Source organism: Theropithecus gelada, chromosome 8 (assembly GCF_003255815.1).
Source record: "Theropithecus gelada isolate Dixy chromosome 8, Tgel_1.0, whole genome shotgun sequence".
Classification (NCBI taxonomy): domain Eukaryota; kingdom Metazoa; phylum Chordata; class Mammalia; order Primates; family Cercopithecidae; genus Theropithecus; species Theropithecus gelada.
In genome coordinates, this window is record NC_037676.1 from 97,056,037 (window position 1) to 97,076,458 (window position 20,422).

The window sequence follows — 20,422 nt, forward strand, 5'->3', positions numbered from 1 at the left end:
TGGCTCACGCCTGTAATCCCAACACTTTGGGGGGCTGAGGCAGGTGGATCACCTGAGGTCAGGAGTTCAAGACCAGCCTGACCAACAAGGTGAAACCCCGTCTCTACTAAAAATATAAAAATTAGCCAGGTGTGGCGGCGTGCCCCTGTAGTCCCAGCTACTCAGGAGGCTGAGGCAGGAGAATCGTTTGAACCCAGGAGGTGGAGGTTGCAGTGACTGAGCCGAGATCACGCCACTGCACTCCAGCCTGGGCGACAGAGCGAGACTCCATCTCAAAAAAAAAAAAAAAAAAAACATGAAAGAGGGGATCTGGAAGAGAAAGTAAGACTTGAAGACTGGTCCATGTAGTTAATACTCTCCTAGTTGCTCCTTCATCTACTCCAGCTCTTTACCTAACATTGCATAAATACAGCTCATTTGTTTACAGCATCACAGAGTAGGGCTTCTAGTGCTCCTTTGGTCTGCCTTTTTACTTTATATCCAGCTTGCCATTAATTTGCCATTAATTTGCCATTATATTGTTATTGTTGCCATTCTAAAAGTGAATGCTAATATATGGATAATAAATCTGCTAGTTTTACACTTGAATTTGAGCTAGTGTCTTATAACTGAAACCCTTTCGAAACTTAGCAGAGTCAACGCTACAAACACATTTTTAAAGATCAATGTCAAATACTCAACTTGTTCTGGTTCTCAGCCTCCTTTGTGATTCATTCTTTCCCACATGATTGGTGTTAATCATGGTTCTCTCCTCAGTCATCTTCATCTATTCATTCTCTCTGGGCAAATTCATTCATTTATTTCCACACTCTTCTGTGGATCTATAGATCCTCTACCCAGCACTGTAATGGACATTTCCATTTGGATGTGTCCCACACATTTCAAACCCAGCATGCTTAAAATGGAACTTATCTTGCCACATCCAAAATCCTGCTGCTTTCTGGGTTCTTTTTACTTCACTAACCAGCACTATATACTGCCAGGTCTTAAGGAGGTCATTCTTTTTTATTTTATTTTATTTTATTTTATTTTATTTTATTTTATTTTATTTTATTTTATTTTTTGAGACAGAGTCTCCATCTGTCGCCCAGGCTGTAGTACAGTGCCGTGATCTTGGCTCACCACACCCTCTGCCTACCAGGTTCAAGTGATTCTCCTGCCTCAGCCTCCGTAGTAGCTGGGATTACAGGTGCATGCCACCACGTCTGGCTAATTTTTGTATTTTTAGTAGAGACAGGGTTTCACCATGTTGGCCAGGCTGGTCTCAAACTCCTGACCATAGGTGAGGTGATTCATCTGCCTCGGCCTCCCAAAGTGCTGGGATTACAGGCATGAACCACTGCACCCGGCCCAGGAGGTCATTCTTTTTGTTATTTTTTATTTTTTATTTTTTTTGAGACAGAGTCTCGCTCTGTCACCCAGGCTGGAGTGCAGTGGGGCAATCTCAGCTCACTGCAACCTCCACCTCCTGGGTTCAAGTGATTCTCCTGCCTTAGCCTCCTGAGTAACTGGGATTACAGGTGCCTGCCACCACACTAGGCTGGTTTTTGTATTTTTAGTAGAGACGAGGTTTCACCATGTTGGCCAGGCTGGTCTTGAACTCCTTACCTCAGGCAATTCACCCACCTCGGCCTCCCAAAGTGCTGGGATTACAGGCGTGAGCCACCGCGCCCGGCGCAGGAGGTCATTCTTAACCTCTCCTTCATCATCCTAGACAATCTCACCCATTTTTTGCCTCAATGTTGAACTCTATGCATCAAATTTTGTTCCTCTCTATTGGCAGTATGTTTTAAATAATTTTTAAAATTAAAAACGCAGATCTGATCATGTGCTCTTGAAATCTTTTAATAGCTTCCCATTTGCTGTGGGAAAAATCCATACATGTACAACCTGCATGACATTGCATAAGCTGATTCCAGCCTTCCTCTGTTGCTTTCTTGCAAGGCACTTTTTCCCCCATGCTCTATATTCTGTAATACATTTTCCAATTGTTTGTGTGGGAGTGATAAACTTTTGTCTGTTTCCTCTACCTGAAACATTTTTTTTTGTTTTTTTTTTGTTTTTTTTTTGAGACGGGGTCTTGCTCTGTCACCCAGGCTGGAGTGCAGTGGCCGGATCTCAGCTCACTGCAAGCTCCGCCTCCTGGGTTCACGCCATTCTCCTGCCTCAGCCTCCCGAGTAGCTGGGACTACAGGCGCCCGCCACTTCGCCCGGCTAGTTTTTTGTATTTTTTAGTAGAGACGGGGTTTCACCGGGTTAGCCAGGATGGTCTCGGTCTCCTGACCTTGTGATCCGCCCGTCTCGGCCTCCCAAAGTGCTGGGATTACAGGCTTGAGCCACCGCGCCCGGCCACCTGAAACATTTTTTTTTCTGCTATCTCTCTCTTAACTGATGCCCACTTAGAAATCTTATCTTCCTGGGCAGGCGCGGTGGCTCATCCCTGTAATCCCAGCACTTCGGGAGACTGAGGCCAGAGGATCACTTGAGGTCAGGAGTTCGAGACCAGGCTGGCCAAATAGTGAAACCTTGTCTCTACTAAAAATACAAAAATTAGCTGTGCGTGGTGGTGAGCCCCTGTAATTCCAGCTACCCTGGAGGTTGAGGCGGAGAATTTCTTGAACCCAGGAGCTGGAGGTTGCAGTGAACCAAGATCATGCCACTGCACTCCAGCCTGGGCAAAGAGCAAGACTCTGTCTCAAAACAAAACAAAACAAAATAAAAACCAAACAAAAAAAGAAATCTTCCTAAGGAAGACCTTTCCTGACGAAATAGGCTCACAGTAAGATCTCCCTGTAACCAGTTTCCCATATTGTTAATGGCAGTGTGTTTCTTGTTCCTCACTAGTGACTAGTCAGTGCTTAAGATATATACAATATTTGCTGAATGAATACATTTATATTTATTCCTGCATGTAGAAACTAATGTGATTATATATACATACATACATACATATATATATATATTTTAAACGGAGTCTAAAATTTTTTAGACAGAGTCTCACTCTGTTGCCCAGGCTGGAGTGCAGTGGCCTGATCTTGGCTCGCTGCAACCTCCGCCTCCCGTGTTAGATTCTCCTTCCCTCAGCCTCCCAGGTAGCTGGAACTACAGGCGCATGCCACCACGGCCAGCTAATTTTTGTATTTTTAGTAGAGACAGGGTTTCAGTGTCTCTTGTTGGCCAGGCTGGTCTCATACTCCTGACCTCGTGATCCATTCACCTCAGCCTCCCAAAGTGCTGGGATTACAGGCGTGAGCCACCATGCCCAGCTGATTCTATATATGTGTGTGTGTGTATATATATATATTTTAAGAATTTTTATAAACATAAATGTTGCTAAATAGCAAATACTATGTTTCTTTCTTTTTGGTTTTTTTTTTTTTTTTTGAGAGGGAGTTTCATTCCTGTTGCCCAGGCTGGAGTGCAGTGGCACGATCTCAGCTCACTACAACCTCCGCCTCCCAGCTTCAAGAAATTCTGCCTCAGCCTCCGGAGTAGCTGGGATTACAGGCACCCACCACCACGCCTGGCTAATTTTTTTGTACTCTTAGTAGAGACGGGGTTTTACCATGTTGGCCAGGCTGGTCTCAAACTCCTGACCTCAGGTGATCCACCTGCCTCAGCCTCCCGAAGTGTTGAGATTACAGGCATGAGCCACCGCACCCAGCCAGTATTATGTTTCTTTAGCACCATTTTGTGAATTTTTAAAATGTTAATGTTAATCTAATTATTAATGGTATGTTTTTACATGGGAATATAAATTCAAAGAGTCACTTTTTCACTGAAGTGCACAAAGAAGACAGTTGGGTATGAAATGTACCTTTACATTATGATTCTGGCTGCGTCTGCCATCTACTGGACACGTCATGCTGTTGGCTTTTAAGGTTTCTATTCTCAGTCAAGGTGCTCATCCAGGACTCTAATAGGATTTAAAATTTTTTCTATTTTTAAATCATATTATAATTGATGAGAAATTGATATTTTTTTAACTGTATTTGTTTTAGACTGGTCAAGTGAAGCAGTGCGAATGGAGAAGCAGCAAATCTGTAACTGGTTGTGATCAATTAGTTGTGAACACCACGGCACTTGGGCCAGCCTTTACTGTATTTAAAAAAAGAAAAAGAAATGTCGTAGCAGTTTCCGTGTTACACACACTTTTTTTTTTTTAACTTTTAAGTTCAGGGGTACAAGTGCAGGGTTGTAACACAGGTAAACTTATGTCAAGGGGGTTTGTTGTACAGATTATTTCATCACCCAGGTATTTATCTTAGTACCCATTAGCTATTTTTCCTGATCCTCTCCCTCCTCCCACCCTCCGCCCTCTGAAAGGCCCCAGTGTGTGTTGTTCCCCTCTATACACATACATTTTTATAGTGATGTCACAAATTTGGTAGACAACTTTTTTTTCCCCAAAAATCATTGTGCTCCTTTGCTTTTAAGATACCTACAATTTGGAATGTGATGCATCCTCGACGCATCAATCTGGACATGCCTAGTAAATGATCTGCAGTGGCTGTCTGTCTAAAGAGTACTTCAGGGACAGCTCCAGAACTGCACTAGATTTGGCCTCAGCATCCAGGTCTAGCCTCAGCTCTTTGTAGGGTGGAAAAACAGCAGAAACAACTTCATCTGTCAGGGCTTTAGGAATAGCAGATTTTTTTCTGAATTAACTGAATTGAGGTACTCAGAGGCCACCTGCTATCCAATTGCATCCCTTTGATCAAAATAAGAAAGAATTTAATCTGCCATTTACATGTACCAAGAAGGCCTAAGTGCAATTAATAGCAGGTGTCTTCTAATGTGGCAGTCTCAATCCCTATAAATAGGGTTGTTTGAGTTAGCAAAAACAAACAAAATACCAAACCAAAACAAAACCCAGGATATTCAATTACATAGAAATTTCAGATAAAAACAAATCATTTTTGGTGTAAGCATGTCCCAAATATTGCATGGGACATTCTCATACTAAAGTGTCCTGAATTGTATCTGGAAACCCTAATATAATTCACAAATATTTAAAGGGCTTACTATCTGAAAGAAGAGAGGTGAGAGGCAAGAGTCTTGGTACAAAGTCAGCAACCTATGTTTCTAGCATAGAAGCTTTGCCTGGGACAATCTTGATAATAGGCCACTTAGTTCCAAAAATGTTTTGCTTTATGAGTATTGTTTCATATGACCAACTTGATCAAAAATCTCTACCTAGAGTAGTTTTAACTCTGGGAAAATTTGTTTTTTGATAAAACGTCCTAGCCAGGTGCAGTGGCTCACGCCTGTAATTCCAGCACTTTGGGAGGCCAAGGAGGGCGGATTGCTTGAGCTCAAGAGTTCAAGACTAGCCTGGGCAACACGGTGAAACCATGTCTCTACAAAAAAAAATAAAATATATATATATGTATATATGTATATTTTATATATACACACACAGAATATACCCATATTCAGAAAAAAAAAAAAAATACACACACACACACACACAAAAAAAAATTAGCTGGGCCTGGTGGTGTGTGTCTGTAGTCCCAGCTACTTGGGAGGCTGAGGTGGGAGGATCACCTGAGCTTGGGAGGTCTAGGCTACAGTGAGCCATGATTGCACCTGTGCACTCCAGCTGTCAACAAAATGAGATCTTATTTCTTTTTCTTTTTTTTTTTTTGAGACGGAGTCTCGCTGTGTCTCCCAGGCTGGAGTGCAGTGGCGTGACCTCAGCTCACTGCAAGCTCCGCCTCCCGGTTATTTCTTTTTTTTTTTTTTTTTTTTTTTTTTTTTTTGAGACGAAGTCTCGCTCTGTCGCCCAGGCTGGAGTGCAGTGGCCGGATCTCAGGTCACTGCAAGCCCCGCCTCCCGGGTTCCCGCCATTCTCCTGCCTCAGCCTCCCGAGTAGCTGGGACTACAGGCGCCCACCACCTCGCCCAGCTAGTTTTTTGTATTTTTTTAGTAGAGACGGGGTTTCACCGTGTTAGCCAGGATGGTCTCGATCTCCTGACCTTGTGATCCGCCCGCCTCGGCCTCCCAAAGTGCTGGGATTACAGGCTTGAGCCACTGCGCCCGGCCTTCCAACATCTTTTGAATTCATTCTCTTTGAACATTTTTATTTTCATTGCCTCATACCAGGCCTTTATTTTCTTACTTAGTTTACTATAAAAGCACAAGCTTCTTTCTTGTAATGGTCAAGTGGTCTACTAAACCAAAGCGCTAACCGAGTAGCTGGAATTACAGGCAGTTCTGCCTCTGTCCGGCTTTGTGACTTCCACCACATTAGATCTGTTTCCTCCGTGTAAAATGGGGCGGGAATAGAGGCTGGACCTGGGAGGTGTCGCTGATGATCGTCTCCGACTCGCTAAGTCGCGGAGTCACAAACGTGGCGGAAAGCAAGCCCCCACTTTTTGGGAAGAATAGGACGAGGGGCGGGGCTGCAGCGAGACCCACTAGTTTCGCTTTCCAGGGGAGGCAGCGGCCGGTAGCTGCTGCTGTGGGCGGCGCCCCCGGCGTGGAGTCTCCTTCCTGCCCTCGCAGGCTCCGGCGCCTCAGCGAAACGCTCCGACCGCTCCCCTCTCCCAACACTCTGGTTCCCCGGCCGCCTGCGGGGACGCGGTTGGCGGCGACACCGGAGGGGGGTGGGTCAGGAAGTGGGGGCGCGGCGGCCAGGAGCGGGCCCCGGGTGGCCGAGGGGTTCGGCGACGCGGAGGGAGGGACACTCCGGGCCGCGCGGGAGCCGGAGGGCGCCCCGGCCTCCGCAGAGACGATGGCGGAGGAAGAAGGTGACTGCCGCGGGGCCCAGCGCGCCAACGGCTGCCTGTGGTCTCGGGAAGGAGGGGCGGGGGCGCTGGAGGTGTGGGCTGGAGCTGCCTGTGGCCGCGGTGGCGGCCGCACGGGGAGGGCGGGAAGGAGCGCGGCGCCCAGGAGAGGGCTGCGGAGAAATTCAGGAGAGCGGAGCGAATGGCTCGAAGTTTTGTCGGCCGAATTGGGAAGCAAAGGCGGAGCTGAAAGTTGGGAATCCGTAGCAGGAGAGAAAGCTGTGCAGGGAGTGGTTGGGAGGGAGGGAGGGTCCTGAGCAGATTTTTGGTGAAGTGGGGGGCGCAGTTTGGTTTCGAAGATGCAGGTTTAGGTACTGAGTGCATATTTGAATGTGGTCGTTGTTTCACTCAAGGCCCCTCATTCGGAGGGCGATTTTTAAAGGGCTGTGGGTATTGACAAACCCAGAGGCACAGGGGGTGAGGGGACATTCACCACGGGGATAAAGAAGCAGGGATTTGGGATAAACATGGCATGATGAATTGGGAATGGGTGAACACGCAGAAACTGAAGAAAGCCAAGTTCACTTAGGTTTAGAGGAAAATGGTAAAGAGCAGAGCCATCTAAGTATTATAGTTTTGGGAGCTGATGAGGCCAGGAGGCCTTTGAGGGTCAGAGTGGGTGAGTAGAGACGGGGTTTATCCATGTTGGTCAGGCAGGTCTCGAACTCCGGACCTTAGCTGATCCGCCCACCTCGGCCTCCCAGAGTGCTGGGATTACAGGCGTGAGCCACCGCGCCCAATCGACTCAAGCCTTTTTGAACCAAGAGTACAAGGAAGGAGTTTAAATAATTTAGCGGAAAGCAGTTTTTAAAAATTAAGCATAAGAAGTGTTTACTGATCTGTGACTTGCTGACCTGTCCCTATGCAGGCTTGGTTCATATTTGCTTCCTCTTGAGTTTTCAGAGTGTTAAAGCTGGTCTGAATTTAAGACATTCTAACTAAAAACAGCTTCAAAACCAAAGCTGTTTGTCGTTGGTGAGAAAGAATGTAATTCCACTTGTTTCCTTGGTTCTGTCTGTGGTTACAGTATATTATCATTTGAAATATTTCTTGATGTATTTTTCTTTTCTAATTGCAAATTTATGGAGGCTGGTTGATACACTAGCTTGCATGTTCCTATGAGTACATTCATGCTTAACTTAAAGCATTAAAAAAGTTAATACTGCATAAAAAAATCAATACTACAATACTGAAAGTCTTTAATACATCATGCAAAATGAAAAATTATTTTAGACTATGGTTGTACTTAAATAGATCTGTGGAGCCAATATTAAGATTGTACTGTTTTGTAAATTTTACTTACGTGATATAAAATGATAAATGGGCTGGGCATGGTGGCTCATGCCTGTAGTCCCAGCACTTTGGGAGGCCAGGGTGAGTGGATCACTTGAAGTCAGGAGTTCAAGACCAACCTGGCTAACACAGTGAAACCCCATCTCTACTAAAAATACAAAAATTAGCCGAGTGGCGAACGTCTGTAGTTCCAGCTACTCGGGAGGCTGAGGCAGGAGAATCACTTGAACCCAGGAGGCTGAGGTTGCAGTGAACCGAGATTGCACCATTGCACTCCAGCCTGGGTGACAGAGCAAGACTCCATCTCAAAAAAAACAAAATTAAGGCCAGGCACAGTGGCTCACACCTGTAATCCTAACACTTTGGGAGGCCAAGGCGGGCAGATCACGAGGTCAGGAGTTTGAGACCAGTCTGGCCAATATGGTGAAACCCTGGCTCTACTAAAAAATACAAAAATTCGCCGGGCGTGGTGGCGCACGCCTGTAGTCCCAGCTACCTGGGAGGCTGAGGCAAGAGAATCGCTGGAACTCAGGAGGCTGAGGTTGCAGTGAGCCGAGATCTCCCCACTGCACTCCAGCCTGGGTGACAGAGCGAGACTCCCTTTCAAAAATAAAATAAATAAAATGATAAATGATTTTTGGTTGTAGAATTACATATAACTCAAAAACAGCTAAATACATCTTATATGGGACAATTAATGGGTTGCAGTTTATTAAAATACTGCTTTATTCAACACATTTTTAATTCCATAAATATTTGTGTTAATACTCTATTAGATGCAAGGATATAATAGTCAGCAATGAATGAGTAATTAAATTTTCATTTATTATAATGCTAGTAATAATAATATATATAGCATACCTGTCTGTCTATGTGCCAGGCATTCTGAATGTTTTTTGTTTATTTGTCACTCTATAGTTTTTACCCCAAAAATTCATGTTATCTTTTATTCTCTGTGTTAAAATTAGACTAAATAGTCTGTATATTTTACTTGTATCCAGGTGTTCTCCATGTCCCATCTTACTTACAGTTCACATTCGCTTGGATCCTCTTCATTGTCCAATACTCTTCATTGTAAATACTCTGGGAATCTGGTTTTTAAAAAAATGTCTTCCTTGATGCAGTAGAGGGCCAGGGTGTTTATATTTATGCTTTCTGAAAGCAGTGTTAGAGCAAAGAAAGAAGTGACAACCTTGAGTAGAGCAGTATTAACATTTCATTTGGAAACTGCTATGTCTAGCCTGTGTGGACATTTGAAAGCCTGTTTGTAGCCCTACTATTTCATATGAAGATGACTGGACTGAAGTCTGAAATAGCAGGTTACTTTTGTGGATGTGTAATCATCTTCATTTAGTTTGACTTTTTCTTTACAATGCTAAAAATATAAGATAGTGAAAAGGAGTGGCTGGACATCATGGCTCACGCCTGTAATCCCAGCACTTTGGGAGGCTGAGGCGGGCGAATCACGAGGTCAGGAGTTCGAGGGCAGCCTGGCCAACGTGGTGAAACCCCCGTCTCTACTCAAAATACAAAAAATTAGCTGGGCGTAGTGGCAGACACCTGTAATCCCAGCTACTTGGGAGGCTGAGGCAGGAGAATTGCCTGAACCCGGGAGGCGGAGGTTGCAATGAGCCGGCATGGCACCACTGCACTGCAGCCTGGGCAAAAAGAGTGAAACTCTGTCTCAAAAAAAAAAGATAGTAAAAAGGAGGCTTGAATTACATCGCAGAGCTTTCCTGTCAGAACTGATAATCTCATTTGTCCATTGCTTTGACCTTTGCTTTTTTCCACCTAGAGATGTGTGGCTTTGTTTTTCCATTATGAAATTATATGGAAAGTTAGCTTTAGGGATAAGGTTGAAGAGATGAGCTAAAATGAATACTGTATTTATCAAGTCATACTTTTCACTCTTACAGTTTAATGCCACTAAAATTGGTATGTCTTAAAATCAGTACATGCATTCAATGTGACAGTGTGGTTTTTTTTTCCCCCTTGAAAACCTATTGAGTGGTATCTTCAAATATATGGCATCTTAGAATCAGGAAAATATAATATTATAGATTTTTTATAGATTACATATTTGTATGGTCCTCGATCATTGCTATATAAATTCTTGAGAGGTGACTGTTGAGAGTTGTATACTTCAGAAATTACTTGAAAATCTATGCAAAATTTTTGTGTAAGTTGTACTTTTATAAACAAAATTCATTTATGGGCACAAAGAGAACATGTTTAATTAAAGTCCTGTAAAGTGATTTATTTGATAAAGAACATTTTTAAGAAGGAAAATGATAGTGTTTTGTAAGAACACGTTTTATGTGACTATTCCCCTCCCAATTTATCACTAAGTGTATATTTTTAGACTCTAATGGAAAAGACCCACTTACCTAGCCCATTGGTCACATATAGTATATCTGTTGACTATCTCAATAGATTTCTTAATTTGATTTCTGAAATTATCCAATTAAATGTTTTAAAGTCCAGTGCTGTTATGTGATTAATCATGCAGGTGTACCTACAAAGGAAGGTTCTTGTGGTTATATTTTCCCCTTGTATTCTTTTAAAATAAAATTAAAGGCCAGGCGCGGTGGCTCAAGCCTGTAATCCCAGCACTTTGGGAGGCCGAGACGGGCGGATCACGAGGTCAGGAGATTGAGACCATCCTGGCTAACACGGTGAAACCCCGTCTCTACTAAAAAGACAAAAAACTAGCCGGGCGAGGTGGCAGGCACCTGTAGGCCCAGCTACTTGGGAGGCTGAGGCAGGAGAATGGCATAAACCTGGGAGGCGGAGCTTGTAGTGAGCTGAGATCCGGCCACTGCACTCCAGCCTGGGCGACAGAGTGAGACTCTGTCTCAAAAAAAGAAAAAAAATTAAATTAAATTAAAAACAATAATTTATTTTTGAAGACTTTATTTGATTTTGCATAAATACTCGTTCTTGATGACTGCTTCTAACTTCTACTTTAACCCAGAGCAAGGGAATATTAAAGAGGCATAATGAGGAAGGAATATAGTGATATTTACTAATTGACCTAGATTTATATGTATAAATACTCAAAGTCTGGGGTACATTTTTCTAATAATGCCATTTTTTGTTTTTTTGTTTTGTTTCATTTTGTTTTTGAGATGGAGTCTCCCTCTGTCACCCAGGCTAGAGTGCAGTGGCGCAATCTCGGGTCACTGCAACTCCACCTACTGGGTTCAAGTGATTCTCCTGCCTCAGCCTCCTGAGTAGCTGGGATTACAAGAGCGCACCACCACACCCGGCTAATATTTGTATTTTTAGTAGAGACAGGGTTTCACCATGTTGACCAGGCTGGTCTTGAACTCATGACCTCAGGTAATCCACCCACCTTGGCCTCCCAAAGTGTTGGGATTACAGGCATGAGCCACCATGTCCAGCCCAATAATGTCATTTTAAAATATTTTCATTGATTTCACTACTTAACATGACTACAGAATAAATGGTAGTATAGAAATGAGTAAACATTAGATTCATCAGTCTGAATCCGTTAAATGTACAGCTTTTTTTCTCACTATGCCAGTGTTTAAAGATATTTTAGTAAGCACGTAAATTTGCTATGAAGCTATTTTAAAATATGTTTATTTTATTCATTTTCCACAGTAAAGCTAAGAACATACATCTGATCAGCAGCAACTGATTCGTTTCTCCTTCTTTGACTTCTATGTTTATTTTCACGTTTCATAGCCTGAAGTTATTACTAAGAGAAAGGAAAAAACTGTCTTCCACTTCCATGAGAAAGATAAATTATTGTACCACTTTATAACTTGGCAGGAACACTCTGTACTTATAGTATCGTAATCTATCCCACAAGATGATTAATTCTAGGGAGGAAAAGTATAAATTGTACATAGTACATTCCTGTTTAACTTGGAGTTTAGTTTACTATTTTGGAGGTAACTTCGGCATCACATTTTCTAAAACTGGAGCTAGAAGAGGAAGCTAGTCTAATCCTGGGAAATTATTTTGAGACCTTCTCATATATAAGTATCTTTGTAGGTTCAGCCTATTTTCTAATCCCTAAATCTAAAAGATTGTACAATGCTAATGATAACACAGTACTGAAATTCTGCAGAGCTTTCAGGGTTAAACAAAGAAGTGGAAGTAGTTTATGATGAATGTGTTATGTTTTGATTTTTACAAAACACTTAAACCATGAGTTATGCATTTGATACTTTAAGGTAACTAGAATTATGAGCTGAATAACACCTTGACCCTAATTTGGAAAAGAGCTTACTTATTTTGGGATGTTTTGAAAATTGCATCATCTTGGGAGAAGAGCGCATTGGTTTACTACTAGGATTGTCAAAACACAAATTGGGGAGTGGAACTTAAAATTGTCTTTTTTTTGGACAAAAGAAGATTTTGCAGGGGTGCCAAAATAATTATGAAAAGGTTATCTTTGATGCTAATAGGTCTTAGTGGTACTTTTGCTTTAGAATAATAAAGGTTAATTGGCTCAGGATACAGATCAAAATAATTTTATACACACATTGCAATAATGTCTTAAATATTTTAAGGACCACCTGTAGAGCTGCGCCAAAGAAAAAAGCCAAAGTCTTCAGAAAATAAGGAATCTGCCAAAGAAGAGAAAATCAGTGACATTCCAGCTCCTGAAAGAGTTCCAAAACGTAAGTTAGACTTGGAATTTATGCTACTACAAAAATAGTTTACGCTAGAGAGTATATTAATATTTTAAATATACATATTTTGAGATTATGTATATGCTCAGCTTTCGCTAGGTTTTGAACAACCCCCAAATCTCACTGGCTTATGACAAACATTTATTTCTAATTAATATTACATGTTATGGCTGCAGTTTGGCTGTCATAATTTTATGTGTTGTGAAGGAATAGTCCCTATTTGGGAAAAATTTTTCTTGTGATGTAGGAAAAGAGGAGGCAGAATCATGCAATGCCTCTTAAAGTTTCTGCTGACCTAGCACAGTATCACTTGTACGCACCTTTTATTGACCCAAGCAAGTCATATAATCAGTTTAGACGATGGGATGTGAAGTATATTTTCATTACAGGGAAGTGTTCCAGGTCCACATGGTAGTGGGCAGGGATATATAATCTTTTTACTGGGAAGGAGAAAATAGTTGTGAATAATAATATAGTTTACCACATCCTGTCCTTGTGATTTATTTCCCTCCCTCAGACAAAATACACTTACTTTTTCCCACACCCTAAGACTCTGTCTTATCTAGTCACAGCCTTCATCCTGAACCCAAGGGCTTATCCACATCAGGGCCAGCTATGACTCATTCTAATCCAGAGATCTATGAACTAAACAGGCAGGTTACCAGACAGGTCAGGGGTTCCCAAGACCACCCCCATGTTTGGTTATTAGCTGGAAGGACTCACAAGTTTCAGAATGAAGTTGTATTTACAGCTATGATTGATTGATTGATTGATTGATTGATTTTTGAGACAGAGTCTTGCTCTGTCACCCAGGCTGGAGTTCAGTGGCATGATCTCAGCTCACTGCAACCTCCGCCTTCTGGGTTCAAGCAATTCTCCTGCCTCAGCCTCCTGAGTAGCTCACGCCACCATGCCTGGCTAATTTTTGTATTTTTGGTAGAGACAGGGTTTCCCCATGTTGGCCAGTCTGGTCTCGAACTCCTGACCTCAAGTGATCCACCTACCTCAGCCTCTCAAAGTGCTGAGATTATAGGCATGAGCCACCGTGCCCAGCCTACAGCTATGATTTATTATAGCAAATAATATAAAACAAAATCAGCAAAGCGAAAAGACCTATTGTGGTGAAATCTGCAAGAAACCAGGCATAGGCTTCCACATTTCCACTGCAGTAGAGTCACACAGGATGGGCCTGATTCCTTCAGCATCAGATTGTGACATCTGTAAAGTTTTATCTACCAGGGAAGCTCATTAGTGATTCAGTGCTCAGGGTTTTTATTGGGGGCTAGTCATGTAGGTATCCTCTGCCTACCATGTACCAAAATTCTTGACTCCCAGAAAGAAATCATAAACTACATTATTTGTACAAAGAGGATAGGCACTGTTATCAGTTAGAGAATGGTGGGAACTCTCCTGAAATTGAAGTTCCTAGATGCCAGCCAAGAGAGCCTACCTTGCAAGCAGGGCTTTCTTTTTTTCTTTTTTCTTTTTTCTTTTTTTTTTCTTTCTTGAGACAGAGTCTTACCCTGCCACCCAGGCAGGAGTGCCATGGTGCAGTCTCTGCTCACTGCAACCTCCACCTTCTGGGTTCAAGCAATTCTTGTGCCTCAGCCTCCCAAGTAGCTGGGATTATAGGCATGTGCCACCACACTTGGTTAATTTTTGTGTTTTTAGTAGAAATGGGGTTTCACCATGTTGGCCAGGCTGGTCAACTCCTGACCTCAGGTGATCCGCCTGCAAGCAGGCCTTTCTCAGGAAAGCGTTCTCAGACCTGCTGTGTTAACTCTTTTCTGCACATCCCCCTGCTCAGTATACATTGTTGGACAGGGACAGGATATCCCCTTACTCTGGGAGAAGGAATCTGTTGTGTTTATGCCCCAGTTGTGTTCCTGGGGAATTGTTTCCCAGTTCATTGTTCTCCATGGTCCTTGATTTTACACTCTGGAGATCTTTTCTCTTCCATTTTCTTCTATAACCATATCTAAAGATGGGTTTGGAGAATGTATCATCCTTAAGGGCTAAACAGCTTTCTCATACTGCTTCCTCTGCACTGAAAGTTGAGGCCTGTATATAAGTTTGCTCAAGATAAAGGCTGTGGGTAATAGTTGAGGGGCTGGCTACAAGAAAACTATATTTGGGAGCTGGAAAAATGAAGATCTATATTACGTCATGACAAAACATTTGATAATACTGTTTCCTGTGAATAGTTGACAATACTATTTTTTTCTATCATTTTAGGTAATGAGATTGCAAAACAGAATGTTACTAGAGTGCCTTTGGTATTAACAGCTACATTTGACTACAGGAAAGAGATCTGAGTTTAGAATGGAATTGGTCTATTTGTAAGTGGGAATGAAGAAGAAAATAGAGAATTCCAAAATTCTGGGACTTGTAATGTTGAAGTGAGAACAGTTTATTAACCAGGCAAGGTGGCTCACGCCAGTAATCCCAGCACTTTGGGAAGCTGAGGCAGAGGATTGCTTGAGGTTAGAAGTTCAGGACCATCCTGGACAACATAGTGAGACCCTGTCTTTATTTTAAAAAGAAAAGAGGCTGGGCGCGGTGGCTCAAGCCTGTAATCCCAGCACTTTGGGAGGCCGAGACGGGCGGATCACGAGGTCGGGAGATCGAGACCATCCTGGCTAACACGGTGAAACCCCGTCTCTACTAAGAAATAGAAAAAACTAGCCGGGCGAGGTGGCGGGCGCCTGTAGTCCCAGCTACTCGGGAGGCTGAGGCAGGAGAATGGCGTGAACCCGGGAGGCGGAGCTTGCAGTGAGCTGAGATCCGGCCACTGCACTCCAGCCTGGGCGACAGAGCGAGACTCTGTCTCAAAAAAAAAAAAAAAAAAAAAAAAAGAAAAGAAAAAGCCGTTTGTCTTTTTCAACCAATAAAAGTTAAAATCACGAAATGGGAGGCCGGGTACGGTGGCTCAAGCCTGTAATAACAGCACTTTGGGAGGCCGAGGCGGGCGAATCACGAGGTCAGGAGATTGAGGCCATCCTGGCTAACATGGTGAAACCCCGTCTCTACTAAAAAAAATACAAAAAATTAGCCGGGCATGGTGGCGGGCGCCTGTAGTCCCAGCTTCTTGGGAGGCTGAGACAGGAGAATCGCTTGAACCTGGGAGGCGGAGGTTGCAGCGAGCCGAGATAGTGCCACTGCACTCCAGCCTGGGTGACAGAGCGAGACTCCGTCTCAAAAAAAAAAAAAAAAAAAAAAAAGAAATGCTTTGAGTAACAGGCTGATTAAGATGAGCCCTCAGTGCAAAGGTCAAATCAAGGGCATAGCTATTGTACAATTTGTTAAAATGTGTGAATAAATTAAGGTAGTTCCTACTAAATCTTGTTGGATACAGGACTTAGAAAAAAAGAACTAAAGCTGTTGGCCCACAAAAGTTTAATAAACTCAAACTATGTATAATGAAGCCTTTGAGAAGGCATATCTAGAAAAGATGTGTAATTTAGCCTTGGAGAGTGGCATATCTAGAATAATTTGTAGCTATAGTTACTGGAACATGGAGCTGACTGAAATCAAGTAGGTAAATCAATAAAATTTTTCTTTTCTTTGCAAAATGAGTGATTTAATTGTTTAAAAGTGAAGTATAATTAACATACAATTAAATTCACAGATTCTTAGTTGTTTAATTAAATGCATTTTGAAATGTGAATGCAGGCAAAACAAACTAGAACATTACCATTATCTCAGAAAGTTTCCTTGTACCTCATTCCTATTGTTTTGCTAGTTATCACTACTGAATAATTTCACATGTTCTAGAACTTCATTATAAGTGGAATCATACATGCTTCAGTGTCCAAATTCTTTCATTCAGCTCAGTATGTTATCTTTGAAAAATGTAATATTTTGTGGCTGGGTGCGTTGGCTCACGCTTGTTAGCCATGCGTGTAATCCTAACATGTTGGGAGGCCGAGGCAGGAGGTTTGCTTGAGTGCAGGAGTTTGAGACCAGCCTGAGCAACAAGGCGAAACCCCATCTCTACAAAAAATATAAAAATTAGCCAGGCATGGTGGCACGTGCTTGTAGTTTCAGCTACTTGGGAGGCTGAGGCGGGAGGATCACTTAAGCCCATGAGATTGAGGCTCTGGTGAGCCATGATCATGCCATTGCACTCTAGTCTGGGTGACTGAATGACACCCTATTTCATAAAAATAAAAATATAATCATTTTGAGATTCATCCATGTTGTATATCTCAATAGTTCATTCTCCTTTATTATTAAGTATATTCCAGTGTTTGAATATATAGTCATGTGTTGCTTAATGACAGGGATATGTTCTGAGAAATGCACCATTAGGTGATTTTGTCATATTCACACAAACTAGACGGTACAGCCTACTACACACCTAGGCTATGTAGTATAGCCTATTCCTCCTAGGCTACAAACCTGTACAGTATGTTACTGTACTGAATACTGTAGGCAGTTGTAACACAGTGGTAAGCATTTGTGTATCTAAATATATCTAAACATCAAAAAGTGCAGTAAAAATATGGTATTACAATCTTATAGGGCCACCATCATATATGCAGTCCATTGTTGACTGAAATGTCATTGTGCAGGGCATGACTATACCATAATTGTTTATCCCTGTTCCTCTTGTTGGACATTTAGGTTGTTTCTAGTATTTAGTTGTTATGAATAAGAATGCTATGAACATTCCTGTACTGGTTTCCTTGAACATATGTTTTCATTTCTGTTAGGTAAATACATAGAAGAATTGCTAGTTAAGCTTTCGAGAGAGCGTACTGTTGAACTGCCAGCCTAGATTCAAAATAACTTTTAACTCTTCAGGTCTTGAAATAAATGACATTTGAGCCCCTAACTACAGATTGAGTAAACTGCTCTCAGGTTCTCTTCTGAGAAGGAGTGAGTGTGTTTTGCTTAGGAGAGAAATGAATATTGTGTATTAAAAATATTTTGATCAGGAACGGTGGCTCACACCAGTAATCCCAGCACTTTGGAAGGCTGAGACGGGCATATCACTTGAGGTCAGGAGTTTGAGACCAGCCTGGCCAACATGGGGAAACCTTGTCTCTATTAAAAAAAAAAAAAAAGCCAAATGTAGCAGTGCGTGCCTGTAGTTCTAGCTACTTGGGAGGCTGAGGCATGAGAATCACTTGAACTCGGGAGGTGGAGGTTGCAGTGAGCCAAGATTGCGCCACTGCACTCCAGCCTGGGTGACAGAGGAGACTCCATCACAAAAGACAAACAAACAAAACATGTAAGCTTAGGCAATATAGTGAGACTTCATCTCTACAAAAAATAAAAAATAAAAAAAATTAGCCAATCATGGTGGTGCACACCTCGAGTCCCAGCTTCTTGGGAGGCTGAGACACAAGAATTGATTAAATCCAGGAGGTGGAGATTGCAGTGAACCGAGAATGTGCCACTGCACTCTAGCCTGGGCAACAGAGGAGACTCCAAAAAAAAAAAAAAAAGTTAAAGCCTAGGCAATATAGTGAGACCTCATCTCCACAAAAAAAAAAAAAAAAAATTAGCTGAGAATGTGGTGGTGCATGCCTGTCTGTAGTCCCAGCTACTTGGGAGGCTGAGGTAGAAGGATTGCTTAAGCCTGAGAAGTGGTGTTTGCAGTGAACCAAGATCGCGCCACTGCACTTCAGCCTGGGCAATTCAGCAAGACTCTGTCTCAAAAAAAAAAAAAAAATTTTAAATTTGAAAAATACAATGTAAGAAAGAAAATTAAATAAGTCTAGAAATATCAACTACAAAATAGTATTTCCTCCCCAACTACAAAAATATATTTTCAGGGTAGAAAATGTGGAAAGTAGAGGAAAAAAAAAAAAACTGCATCCATAATTTCAGTAGATATAAATACTCTTAAAATTTTGGCATAAGTATGGCTTTTTTTCTATGTACTTATAGTTTTTTTTCCACTTTTTGTGAAATTGAACCCTGCATTTTTTTCTCAATGTATCATTGGCTTTTTTATGTGCATTAAATACTACTTAACTATGTTCTGTATTACTGATAGTGACATTTTATGATCTGTTTTTAATTTTGTGTGCCTGATCACCGTTTTACAAATGAAGGGACTGATGCACATAGAAGTTATCTGATTAGGCTGGTTTGTGACTAACAGCTTAAAGTCAGATCCTTTTAGATTTTCAAACTAAAATGGTTATATTTTAAGACAATTTCTAGGACCCAGAGCTCCTTATTTTCTCTAAAATACATGTACTTATACCAAACACTGAAAGCTTGATGTCTACTCCATCCTTGACTCCTTACAAAAGTAAAATATTTATTATTGCCAGACGTGGTGGCTCATGCCTGTAATCCCAGCACTTTGGGAGGCTGAAGTGGGCGGATCACCTGAGGTCTGGAGATCAAGACCAGCTTGACCAACATGGAGAAACTCTGTCTCTACTCAGAATACAAAATTAGCCAGGCGTGGTGGCTCATGCCTGTAATCCCAGCTACTCGGGAGGCTGAGGCAGGAGAATCGCTTGAACCCGGGAGGTGGAGGTTGCAGTGAGTCGAGATCATGCCATTGCACTCCAGCCTGGGCAACAAGAGCGAAACTCTGTCTCAAAAAAAAAAAAAAAAAAAAAAAGTAGTATTAAGGTTAGGCATTTATATATAGAAATTGGTTGAATATACTTTTTATAATAGTTCCTGATAAGTAGGATTAATTTGCCATTGTCTAAGCCTTAATGAAAAAAAAAAACCCAGGAAATCCATTTAGAAATTTCTAAGTGCTTTTGCCAAACTGCCACCCTAGATTACTTTTCTTACTAGTTTTTATAGTTCGTTCATATTGTCTCAACATTGCTTTAATGATTTCATATATTTTTTCAGGTATGCTTATGTGGCACAATAATGATAGCCAATATTTGCTGAGCTCGTACTGTATATCAGGAACCATGCCAGATGCTTTAAACATGCTACTGGAAATTTTATTTTGTTTTGAGATGGAGTTTCACTCTTGTGGCCCAGGCTGGAGTGCACTGGTGTGATCTCAGCTCACTGCAACCTCCACCTCTCGGGTTCAAGCAGTTCTCCTGCCTCAGCTTCCCAGTAGCTGGGATTACAGGCATGCACCACCACATGTAGCTAGTTTTGTATTTTTAGTAGAGATGGGGTTTCACTATGTTGGCTGTAGTTGGTCTCAAACTCCTGACCTCAGGTGATCCGCCCACCTCAGCCTCCCAAAGAGCTGGGATTACAGGTGTGAGCCACCACGCCGGCGAAACAGAAATTTTAAAACACTTGTGTCACATTGATGCTAATATTGGATTTATTGCAGAGTGTTTTTCAAACATTTAGAATATGATTATTAATTTATCGATATTTAATTACACTATACTAGTTTGCATAACAACACAATTGCAACATGCTATGCAAACTATTATGTATTAAATAATGTTATAAAAATAAAATTTTAGTTTAGCTAAAAAATATCAAGTTGATTTTTACTGTCAGTCATTCAGTAACAGAACACTGGGTTTTAGGCCTTTAGTCCCTTATTTTATTTATTATGCTTATTATACTCAATGGCTATAGCAGGACTGAATCATCTTTTGTATACAAAATCCAAATGTATCTTACGTTATTTCATTAAGAGGCAGTTACAGCCTGGATGCAGTGGCTCATGCCCGTAATTCAGCACTTCAGGAGGCCAAAGTGGAAGGATCTCTT

The 20,422-nt window shown here is 41.8% G+C and overlaps 1 protein-coding gene across 1 annotated transcript in view; it reads left to right on the forward strand.

The window, feature by feature from the left end:
* The first annotated feature begins 6,585 nt into the window (after positions 1–6,585).
* The window catches only part of DPY19L4 (dpy-19 like 4), a 73,354-nt gene continuing 59,517 nt past the window's right edge, over positions 6,586–20,422 (forward strand). Inside the window, exons 1-2 of the mRNA XM_025395062.1 lie at positions 6,586–6,752; positions 12,626–12,736. Of these exons, the coding sequence (XP_025250847.1) occupies positions 6,737–6,752; positions 12,626–12,736 (127 nt within the window). The 5' untranslated portion in view covers positions 6,586–6,736. The remainder of the gene's footprint in view (positions 6,753–12,625; positions 12,737–20,422) is intronic.